The 12666-nt window shown below is 40.1% G+C and overlaps 1 protein-coding gene across 1 annotated transcript in view; it reads left to right on the top strand.

Annotated features, from left to right (window-relative positions):
* Positions 1-6720: 6720 nt before the first annotated feature.
* LOC119428696 (dedicator of cytokinesis protein 9) overlaps positions 6721-12666 on the top strand; it is a 125916-nt gene continuing 119970 nt past the window's right edge. Inside the window, exon 1 of the mRNA XM_037696368.1 lies at positions 6721-6882. Coding sequence (XP_037552296.1) covers positions 6721-6882 — 162 coding nt within the window. The remainder of the gene's footprint in view (positions 6883-12666) is intronic.

Below are 12666 nucleotides of genomic sequence, written 5' to 3'. Positions count from 1 at the left end.
GTTACTGTTATCTTTTAGCCAGTCTTTTTCTGTCTTTTGGCTTTTAGTTATCCTTTTGTTACTGTTAGCTTTTAGCCAGTCTTTTTCTACCGTTTGGCTTTTAGCTATCTTTTTGTTACTGTTAGCTTTTAGCCATTCTTTTTTTTTTTACCTTTTGGCTTTTAGCTATCCTTTTGTTACTGTTAGCTTTAGCCAGTCTTTTTTCTGCCTTTTAGCTATCCTTTTGTTACTGTTAGCTTTTAGCCAGTCTTTTTCTACCTTTTGGCTTTTTGCAAGCTTTTTACTACTTTTGTCTTTTTGTTAGCTTTTTTGCAATTTTAGACTTGTAGCTAGCCGTTAACTGATTTTGGCTTTTATTCAGCTTTTAGCTTGTTTTAGCATTTTGCTAGTGTGTTGTTACTTTTATCTTAGTTAGGCCTTTGCGACTATAGGTTAATAGCTAACATTTTGTTACTTTAACCTTTTAGCTACTTTTTGGCATCTGAACTTTTAGCTAAACTTTTTGCTTCTTTAGCATTTAACTACTGTTCTTCTTCTTTAGCTAGTGTTTGTGCTGCTTTTGTTTTTTTAGCCATTATTTTTCTACTTTCACCTTTTGACTAGCTTTTGCTGCTTTTCAGTTTGAGCTAATCTTTTTGCATCTTTTGGCTTTTAGCTAGGGTTTTTGTTGTTGTTGTTTGTTTTAAGATATTAATTTAGCTTCTTTTAGCTTTTAGCTAGTTTTGCTCCTTTTAGCATTTAGCTGGTGTCCTGCTTCTCATAGCTTTGACACTTCCGTAGCAGCTTCAGCGCATTTCAGCCGCTATTCAGCTCCCAACCTTCACTCTTTGTATTTGTAGAAAATGAACTCGGAGGTTTTAGGACAACTGAAGACACCAACGTTTTCAGAAAACAACGGACGTGACGAGGTTTGTATTTTTTTATGAACCGAAATGTAAATCTGGTTGAATAACCAACTGCGTCACTGGAATGATCAAATATCAGAAACACAAAAGTTGGGCAGTGACCATAAAAAAACCGAGCTCCGACCCAGTTGACAGGATTTCGTGGGTAAAAATAGTTCCTTTAATGTGGAAACCGGTCTCTGGGGTTGGCTGGGACTCGTTCCACGTGGACGTTGATGCAGGAATCGGTAAAAAAAAGAACTCGTCAACCGAAAGACCTGCTGACGACCGGGTCATCACAAAGCAGCTGTTATTTTTTTAGCAGCTGAAGCTGTTGAGTCCTGCCGAAGCTGTGTTTACCTGCAGGCATTTCATGAGGCTCCTAAAGGTCCAAATCACGTGTCTAACCCAGATTCTGCTCCGAAACTCTCCTTACTGTTGGCCTGATTTCAGATCCCTGGAAACTCGATGAGTGAGAAGAAAAGGATTCAAGCCTAAAAGCACAACGAGCTTTGTTCATTATTACTCAACTGTAATGGTTTTGCTTGTGTTTGTTTGTCTGTTAGCACAATATCTCACCAGCCACTAAATGGATTGCAACGAAACTCTCAGGAGGTTATTAGTAGATATTTATTTGCAGCTGATTAACTTTTGGAGTCAGCTTGGTTCAACATGGCTGCCACAGCTAATAAACCCTAGAAAACACAAAAAGGCTCATAAATCGGTCATTTTTACATATAATGAGCTAAAATTTGGTGTGACATTAGCTACAAATCATCTCCAAGACATACTGTAAGGGCTAAGTCATCATGCAAGATTTTGCTTAAAGCTTTGGCACTGATGTCTGTTGGGAGTCAACTCTGTCCGTCTGTTAGCAAAATATCTTGTGAACCACCAAGTGGATTTTAATAAAACTTTCAGAAATAAGTCACTAGATAAACACCTTCAGCTGATTAACTTGTGCAGACAACCTGACTTAACGTGGCTGCCACAGCCAGCTGATTTTATAAAATGCTAAAATGTCTATAACCCAGTCAATTTTACAGATCTTGAGCTAAAGTTTAGTGTGGTAGTAGCTGAGAATCACCACAACATATACATTGAGGGTTGCACATTGTGCAGCATATTACCTTAAAGTTTTTGCATAAATTGTTGGAGTCAACCCTGTCCGTCTGTTAGCAAAATTTCTCACGAGCCACCAAGTGGATTTTAATAAAACTTTCAGAAATAAGTCATTAGATAAATACCTTCAGCTGATTAACTTTTGCAGACAACCTGACTTAACGTGGCTGCCACAGCTAAGTGATTTTAGAAAAGGCTAAAATGTCTTTAACCCAGTCAATTTTACAGATCTTGAGCTAAAGTTTAGTGTGGTAGTAGCTGAGAATCACCACAGTGCATACATTGAAGGTTACACATTGTGCACCAAATTAGCTTAAATCTTTTGGCATAAACTGTTGGAGTCAACTCTATCTGCCTGTTAGCTGAAATGTTTCGGCTGTTTTAGCAGCGCTGACGTTACTCTGCATGCCTTTTGGTTACGAGTATTTAAAGGCGGCAGTAATTACTCGTAATTTTCTGTTCAGGCTTGCAGCTCGGCTGCCAACGGCTCTGGTTGTTTTTGCTCCTGTGGCTGTAGAGGGAAGCTTTCCCCCTTCGAATGTAGTAGAAGGAATGAGGTAAGGAGCATCGTCTGGCTTTTTTTCCAGCGAGTCGTCAGATTTCAGGGTGGCTGCAGAGTTTTAAACAAACTGTTGGAGGCAGCAGTGGTGCACGTCGTCCATCTTGGCAGCTCTTAAGGTCCCGCAGAGACGCAACGGTGTGGAAGAACGTAACAAGTAAAGACAAAGAGTTGCACTTTATTAAAGCAGTGAAGAGGAGGTGATCGTGTGACGTTACTGCCAATAAATTCAGCTGTTCCTCTTCATTCAGAGCTCTTAAATTTCAGTTCATCCATTTACCTTAACCAGCTGAGAAAAATAAAGTCCTAAATGGTTTTTTTCTGTAGTTTTACAGAACATTACTTCAAAGTTGACTGGACTATCCCTTTAAGGCAGGGGTGCTCAAAGTGCGGTCCGAGGGCCATTTGCGGCCCTCGGAGTGATTTTGTGCGGCCCACAACTGCAGTTTAAGAATGGTATCATTTTGGACAGCATGCTTAAGAGGTTGATGCAGACTTTCTGCAAATTCACTGGCAAAACTTTTTTTAATAGGATGTTTAAGTTTAACAGCAAAACAGATGGAAACCAAAATCTCAAAATGAGTAAATATTAAGCAAAATCAAATCTTTTATTGTTACTTCATGGCACAAAGCACCACAAACAGATTCCTATCAAAAATGAGACTTTTGGATATAATTGTTCATAAAACTTAGCTAAATACTGCATAACAAATTGCAGTTGATATAATAATCAATAGAGGGAAATTGGACATTTCTTAATTAATATAACGTTGTATCATCTGCATACAGATTGATCAACTTTATCAGTGTCCCTTGTCTTATTGTCTTTTTCCAAATTTGTGTATTCTGCTTCTTTTTTTGATTATTTCATATGTTTATGTATGCATGTATGTATGTCCATATACATGTTTGTATGTATGCCTGTTTGTATGTATGTGTGTGTACGTGTGCGTGTATATATGTACGCATGCACACAGTGATAATCCTGGTTAGGTATGCATGAGTCTTAACAGCGTCAGAGTAGAAGCTGTTCCTCAGTCTAGTGGCTCTGCATTTGATGCTCCTCAGCCTCCTTCCTGGGGGGAGCGGGGCAAAAAGTGTGTGTGCTGGGTGAATGGGGTCCTTCATACCATACCACTTTATTTATAAAGCACTTAAAACGGCGACAAGGCCAACCAAAGTGCTGTACAGCCAGAACAACAGGTAACACACAAAGCACAATACAAAATGAGGTAAATCAGAATATAGACATAAAAACGATGCAGATAATGACGACTAACCAGTGTGGAGCATACAGGATCACAACACAGATCATCTGGTGTTGAAAGCCACCGAATAGTAGTGGGTTTTTAAACGGGACTTGAAAACCGAGAGGGAGGGGGCCTGTCTGACAAGCAGAGGTAACTCGTTCCAAAGTCTTGGTCCTGCTACAGAGAAGGCCCTGTCACCTCTGCGCTTAAGACGAGTTCCTGGAACTGTGAGGAGCAACTGGTCCGCTGACCTCAGGGAACGTGGTGGGACATACGTTTGTAGCAAATCAGAGAGATGGGGGGGCAAAACTGTTCAGTGATTTGTAGACATAAAGGAGTATTTTGAATTGGATTCGAAAGTGAACCGGTAACCAGTGCAGTGAGGCCAAAACTGGTGTAATGTGCTCTCTTTTGCCTGTACTGGTTAAAAATCATGATGATGATTCATGATGCAGGTGGTCCTCTTCCTGCATCTGGAGGTGTAGATGTCTGTGATGGTGGGGAGGCTGACTCCGACAGACTTCTGTGCAGCCTTCACCACTCTCTGCAAAGCTTTTCTTTCTGCAGCTGTGCAGCCTCCATGCCACACGTTGATGCTGGAGCACAGGATGCTCTCCACTGCACACCTGTAGAAGGAGGTGAGGACTGAGCTTCCCAGACCAGCTCGTCTCAGCCGCCTGAGGAAGTAGAGTCTCTGATGAGCTTTCTTGATCAGGCTGGTGGTGTTGTTGCCCCACCTGAGGTTGTCATTCATGTGTACACCCAAGTACTTGTAGCTGGAGACCACTTCCACTGCAGATCCTCATATATTCACGTGGGGTAGGTGTGTTTGTTCCGTCTGAGTCCACAATCATCTCCTTCGTCTTCTTCACATTGATGTGAAGGTTGTTCTTCCTGCACCAGCTCTCCAGGTGTTCCACCTCTTGCCTGTAGCTGGACTCGTTGTTTGTGATGCATCCCACCACCGCTGTATCATCTGCAAACTTTACAATGCGACAGCCTGGATGGGTAGCTGCACAATCATACGTGAGCAGAGTAAACAGGAGGGGGCTCAACACACATCCCTGAGAGGCCACGTTCTAGGGGTGTCCCAATATTAGTTTTACCAGTACAACTACTTCAATTTGGGTACTTGCCTATACTGAGTAAATGATACATAGTAGTTAATGAGTATTTAAACATTACACAACAGGAATTAGGAACATATTTATTTTATTATGAACACCACAAACAGCCTCTATTATGTTGTTTATTTGTCTTATGCAGGTTAACACAAGCTCAATAGTTCAATGAAATGTTCAGCATGAGAAGAACCTAAACAACAAAATGATAGAATACGTGCAAGTTGGATGACTTCGTATGAATAAGTATTTCACAAGTAGTAATATTAGCTTAAATGCACATGATATATATTGCATATACAGTAACTAACTGGTATCAGATGCTGTGCTGCTGGCAGGATTTTTACTGAAACCTTTTTTTAACTTTTGGACATTTGTTATGATGCGTAACCATAACAACAAGGTGGATTTCTACAACTGTGAGCAGCTGATTAACATCTCAAAAGCTCAAATCTCAACTACAGCCCCAAATCCCAAATGAGTTGAAAAGGAGGTGCTGTGGGTGCATTCCCATCTACCAGGAGGCAGTGCTCGAGTGCCTGACTGCAGAGATCTTGGAGGGAGCGGGAAACGCAGCTTGTGACAGCGGGAGGACCAAGATCATCCCCCGGCACCTGCAGTTAAGTCTGTGGCAATAAGGGGCTTGGCAGGCTGCTGGGAGAAATGGCCACCGCTCAGGGAGAAGTTCTGCTCGACATTCAGGCAGTCCTGCTGCCCAAGAGGACCGAGAGGTCTGCTGGGTCTGGGTGGACAGATTGACATCTGTAGACAGTTTCTTCAGATCCGCTGTGGGACGGACCGCTACAAGAGATCCTTCCTGCCCAAAGACATCAGCACCTAGAACAACTCTAATGAAACCAAGATGAGCTACAACAATTTATTTCACTTTGGGATTAATAAAGTATATTTGAATTTGAATTGAATTTGAATTGGGACAAAGCTTTGATTCAGAAATATGTTTTTGTTATTACTTTATGGAAAGAAAAAATTATTGAGATATATATCGCAATTTATCTTAAAAATATCGAGATATATATATATATATATATATATATATATCGCGATTTATCTTAAAAATATTGAGATATATATATCGCAATTTATCTTAAAAATATCGATATATATATACATCGCGATTTATCTTAAAAATATCGAGATATACATTTAGGTCCGTATCGCCCAGCCCTGCAACAGAAGTGAAATAAATCCCTGGAGAATATTTGAATAACATCAAAAAGACAACATGGAGATTTGTTGTAAGTGGGAGAAACAGGGAGGAGGGGAAGAGGGAGAAAGAGTGAAACATTGTTTGCCGCAGCTGATTTCTGTGTGGACGTCTTTGTGTCTGTTCAGAAGGCATGCCGAGTCAGAGAGACGACCAAGCTCTAAGGGTGAGAGGAGGGAGGAGACGAGAAATGAAAGTGGAAGGCTGGAGTGAAAGATGGAGAGGAAGGAGAGGAAGGCAGCCAGAGGGAAACGACGGCGAGGCAGAAGGGAAGGGAGGGAGAGAGCGCCGGAGCATCTGCATCACCCCCCAGCTGACGGAGGGAGGAAGAGGAACGTGAGGAGCTAACGCCCCGCTCTGACTGAATGAGCAGCTCAGTTCCTGCTCCCCACGCTCCCCCCTCGTCCCTGCAGAGCGTCACAACCATCAGCTCTTCGGCTGGGGTTCGCACAGTGCACCTGTTGGAGGACTTCGCCTTAGATATGTGACGGAGCTAAAGTTAAGGAGCTAAAGTTAGTGCAACATCTGAAGTTGAGGTTGTTTCCTATAAAGTGGCATCATGGGATGCACCACCAGCGTGGTTCTCCTGGAGGGGCTGCGCTCCATCCTTCAGAGGAACTGTAGCTATGTAAAGGGCACGGTGGAGCTGGGAGCTCTGGAAGAGGACGAGGAAACGCTGAGTTTTAGAGGATCTCATCTGTGGATTCCAAGCACTGCTTTGGTGAGCCCTGTTTCACATACAGGCATTGTTGTCAAATTTATGCTACTTTCACCCGCCACCCTAAGGCACGGCAGATGATTATGTTTTTGCTCATGTCTGTTTCCTTGTTTGTCTGTTAGCAAAATATCTCATGAACCGCTGAACGGATTTTAATGAAATTCTTAGGAAATAATCATCGGATGTACTTTTACAAGTGTTAAACTTTTGGAGTCACCCCAATTCAAAATGGCTGCCACATGTAACAAAACTTAAAAAACACATATATTGCTTTAACTCAGTCAACTTCATAGAATTTGACCGAGAATTTAGTGTGAAAGTAGCTGATATTAACCTTCAAAAGATATTCTGAGTGTTGACCAGTAGCACAAGATCGTTATTTACAGTTTAGCAATTAACTATTTATTTAAGTCCACTTTGTCTGTTAGCAAAATATCTTATGAACCCCTTGATATATTTTGATGAAACTTTCCAGAAATAATTATTAGATATACCTATATGACTGATTAACTTTTGGAGGCACCTCCATTCAACATGGCTGCCAGAGCTAACTAATTTTAGAAAACACACAAATGGCTATCACTCAGTCAGTTTTACAAATAATGTGCTAAAATTTGGTGTGGTAGTAGCTGAGTGTCATATACAACACATAAATCAAGAGCTTCACATTGTGTGCAATTTTTGTTTAAAACATTAGCACTCATTTTTGGAGTCTGCAGTTGTCTGTTGTTGTCTTGTTTGTCTGTTAGCAAAAAATCTCATGAACCACTCAATGTATTTTATCAAAACGTTCAGAATGTTTACCATTAGATCCATGCCTACAACTAATTACCTTTTTGGAGTCGATGTATTTCAAGATGGCTGCCACAGATAATTGATGATAACCAACACAAAAATGGCTAGAACTTTGCCAGTTTTACAAATATTGAGCTACAGTTTGTTGCGGTAGTAGCTTTCTGTCAATAAAAACACATACTTTGCACGTTATATCTTACGATATTGCATAAAATTGCACTTATCGATATTTTAAAACGTTTGACTAAAGTGGCTATAACTCTTGATAGGCATCTTGTGGTATGTATTTCTTCCAGGAATACAAGCCCTTTATTTATTGTTGTTGGTCAATTCTATTTTAATCGATATGTTTACTGCACAAAACTGTACATAAATAAATTTTGCTGGGCGAGTAATTGTCTCAGAAATTAGTGCAATAAACGATTATATTGTTTGAAATTTGACAATAATTAGTAATTATTGTCAAATTTAATTAGAAATGTTGGTTATTTGTTTTGCGTGTAGTACCTTTTTTGACCACCGGATGGCAGTATAAGACTGAACCGAAGGACGGATAGTATGGGAGCGAGCAGCGTGTCTCTTTAAGAAAAATGGGAGGGAGGCCCCTTGACATGACATGGGCTGTCTCTCCTTCCTTGTTTTTGGTTCTCAAAATGGTGGACGCTCTGTGTGGTTTGAGTTCTTTAGCATAGCATTTTTCACACAAAGCTTTTAATTAAAAATCAGTAAACAAGTTCTCAGCTTCGTTTTGCAGAGGAAAACAACTTTTTAGTCAAAGGCACGGGTTTCAACTGTGAATTTTGGAGCTCGAAAAGACGGAGGTTTTTCCCCGAGATCAGCATGTTAGCTTAGCTCGTAGCTTAGCTTCTCAGCTTAACTGCTTTTAAAAATCTAAAAATGCGATTTTGGACGGTTAAAATAGATTTTAAAGAGAAAGGGAGGGGTCAGTGAAGAGCACTGGAGTGGAGCCTTTTGTCATCTTTAGGGTTTTATGGTACGCGACAGTGCCACAAAGGCTGCACATGAATACAATTTATATTGTAAATTTTTGCTCCAAATGATCACAAAGACAGTTTACTGAGGAAAAATAACAATTATTGTTAAAAATACGTTACTATTTTCTGCTTTGCGAGCTAGCTCTCTACTAGCCTAATCTCCGGAATGAGCTGCAGCCCTTCCAATAATTTTTAACACCAGTAATAATGTTATTAATGCAAGAATCCATGTCTAAATCATGCATTTAATTTGGAAGAACAACTTTCCTGTCATTTTTGTGGGTACATAACGGTAAATGTCTGAAAAAAAATCATATGATAGCTAGGCCTGTCATGATAACGAATTTTGCTGGGTGATTAATTGTCTCAGAAATTGTTGCGATAAATGATATTGTTTGAAATTTGACAATAATTAGTAATTATTGTCAAATATCAGAAGAAACGTTGGTTAATTTTTGTGTGTAGTACCTTTTTTTACCACTGGATGGCTGTATAACACTGTTTGAACTGAAGGATGGATAGTGGGGGAGTGAGCAACGTGTTTTTTAAAGAAAAATGAGAAGGAGGACCGTGACCTGACATGGGCTGTCTCTCGTTCCTGTTCTTCGGTTCTCAAAATGGTGGACGCTCGGTGTTGTTTGAGCTCTTTTGCAGAGAAAAACAACATTTTAGACGAAGGCACGGGTTTCAACCGTGAATTTTTGGAGCTTCGACAAGACGGAGTTTTTTTTACAGTGGTCGGCTTGTTAGCTTAGCTCGTAGCTTAGCTTCTCAGCTTAGCTGCTTTTAACGATCCAAAAATGTGATTTTTTGATGGTTAAAACAGACTTTAAATTGAAAGGGAGGGGTCAGTGACGAGCACCAGCGTTGAGCCTTTTGTCATCGAGAGAGACACAAAGAAACGATAAAGCCGATAAATGAAAATGAGGTCTATAATTTTCTTTTATCAGGCGATTGATTGATTTATTGTTTATTGCGACAGGCCTAATGATAACTCAATTGTTGAAATTTTACAATCCCATTGTATGATAGGGTGGTTACATCATCAGGCATGACATTTACAAAAAAAATAATCATGACAATTTTCGAAAAATATATTTTATAAAACTTTGCAATATAATGGCATTGCACTTCATTGTTGATTTTTATTTTTGTTTATCATTTTCTCTAGTAGTCCAAACATGAATCAATACTTTGTTAGTTAATTTAAGAGAACATTCAACACCCTGATGCATGCTCAATAGTCCAGGTAGAAAATCTAAAGAGGACCAGACTTAACTTTTTTTAGATTTTAAAATGTAATTTTTAGAGCAATTCTCTTTCCTTAGATCCAAAATATGCAACTTTTCTAAACCCTAAGAATAACTGTTGTCAGTCATTGTGATTGCAATATTGACCAAACGTATACATTTTCTAAATATATTTTATAATTAAGCAGCTTTCATGCCACGCCACATTGAGGTAGTAATTCTTGCAAAAGGAGCTCCCTTGAAAATAAACTAAATAACGAGTAACACTGTGAACAGGATTTATTTTCTGCAATTCAAGCTTCAAGCACAAAACACCTATTTTAATAATTTTATTGTGTTTATGGTAATCTGCAAACCTGTGCTATAAAAAACCCCGCAAAACATTGCAAGTATTGTACCGAGACAAAATATTTGGTCAGACATCCCTATTGCAAACATTCCAGTTAGGCCAATGGATCAAGGGCTACAATGACAAAATACCATTCTACCACTTTTACTGACTAATACCAACACATTTTATCTCATAATAATTATGGCAAACAAATGTAGTTAGCCAATCATGTCAAGATGCCAAACTTGATGTTTTGTGAACAATAGTTGGATCTCAACCCCAACTTTGGGAACAAATAGGTACTGCATGTGTTGGTAGTCGCCTTATGGTATAGAAAAAATATGTCAGTAATCTATGTATGTCGAAAAAATGGTGCCAGAGAGAGAGGGAGAGAAAATATTACATAAAATCTGTTACATTTTTTGAAACAAGGTCAGCAAAATACTGTTTGATAACAGCGCATAGATGCAGCTTTCTTTATACAGTCCATCCATCCTGTACGTTCCAGTTGTTCCAGAGTTGGTTTGTGGGGACAGTTTTAAACAGGGAGGCCCAGACATCTCTTTCCACAGCCAGCTCAGTTCTTTTAGAAGGACTTCAAGGCATTCCCAGGCCAGCTGAGGGACAGTCTCCCGAGCGTGTCCTGGTTCTTTCCTGGTGTCTCCTTGCAGTTGGGCATACCTGGAAAACATCCCTAAGAAGGCATCTAATGGGTGTCCTTACAAGATGAATTATCTCAAGGATAACTGAACTTCTCATCCCATCTCTAAGGGAGAGTTCAGGTACTCTGTGAATTAAACTCATTTTAACTCCTTGTATCTGCAAGCTTGTTCGTTTGGTCACTACCTAGAGTTCTTGACCATAGGTGAGGGTAACAGCGTAGACCGACAGGTGAACTGAGAGCTTTGCCTTGCAACTCATCTCCCTCCTCACCACAACAGACCGACAAAAAGTATGCAGTACTGCGGAAGCTGCACGGATCTGTCTTTTGATTTCATCGTCCATTCTTCCTTCAATTGTGAACAGTCGTATAATGGAGCTCTGACACGACTAGTACAAAGAGATACTCCCCTTTTGTACAGTAACATTAATTTGTCCCACATGTTCTTCCTTGCACTGTGAAAGGGTGTCAAATCCAAGATATCGCCAATAAGTCACATGCTCTTTGACTTCTCTATAAAAAGTCCCTCTGCAGTTTTAGTTGTTGATCGATAATGGCTTGACGTCATCCCTGCCGTTGTGTCTACAGCATCTGGAAAGTTCACTCCTCTCCAGGCAACACCCTCACACTTTCTCTCTCCTGGGCGCCTGTAGCGACGCTCGGCTCCCAAACGCTACGTCAAGCTCGCCCTTATGCAATTCTCCGCAGGCTTATGGAGCTCTATGTTGTCGCGTGTCCACGTGCGCGCGCTTGTGGACACCTCCTGGGAAGGGTGTAGACTGCTCACATGCTCTAATTGGTTCAAGCTGTGTCCAAGCCATTCCTCTCCTCCCTCCTTCCCTCCCCTAACATAATATTTTGTAAAGTTCTTACACAGATGGCTCTGCAAGCTAATTTGCACCCGTTCCATCGCTTTCTCCAACAAAGTAACACATGCCTGCAGATTGACTGGCATGATACTTACAAATGTGACTCTTTGAGGCTGAAGGACGATGACCTCAGTGCAGTCGAGAGGACGATTGGAGGCTGATTATCACTCAGGGTTGATGACATTACCACTGTAAGGCCTTTAGCCATAATGGGGACAGCAGGGAAGCAGCAAGTCTAAACTCTGAATACCTTTGACTTTCAAAACTTGATTTTACACTTGGCAAGTTTTCCCTTTTCAATCCATATCAACGCCTCCATTTTAATTCAAGGAAATTAAAGCTATCCAAAAGAAACGGTCTTTCCAACCAAGGGATTTTTTTGTTGTTTGGGTTTTAGGGAAAATAGGAAAATGAAGTACTTAATGATTATTTTAACTTTTATAAAAATTTCCTACTAAATCACAAAGTGTTGAGAATGTACACCGGTTAAATTAGTTTTTCACAAACTAAAAGATTTCATATTACAAAAACTAGCATTCCTTGAATGCCAGAAACCATCCAGGTTACCTGTGAAATTTATCCAGTTGTAGACGTTCATCCAACGATTGCTTTCTAAAAGTTTCATTGACATTTCTCCAGAGGTTTGTATGATGTCCTATCAGAAAAACAGGATTGACTTAATTGATTATTGCCTAAGTTTAAAGTAAATATCTTGTTCATTGTGTTGCACTCAGAATGTGTGTTGAGGATGACTCTAAGCTACTACCACACCAAATTTTAACTTATGATATGTAAAAATGACAGAGGTACAGTAGTCCCTCACTTATCTTGGTGGGTAATGTTCCAGATACCCCAGCGATAGGTGTAAATCTGCGTAGTAAAGATG

The sequence above is a fragment of the Nematolebias whitei genome, chromosome 23 (assembly GCF_014905685.2).
Source record: "Nematolebias whitei isolate Nwh7 chromosome 23, NemWhi1, whole genome shotgun sequence".
NCBI lineage: Eukaryota > Metazoa > Chordata > Actinopteri > Cyprinodontiformes > Rivulidae > Nematolebias > Nematolebias whitei.
The sequence above is the reverse complement of the archived record's forward strand: the minus strand, read 5'-3'. Positions and strand labels throughout refer to the sequence as shown.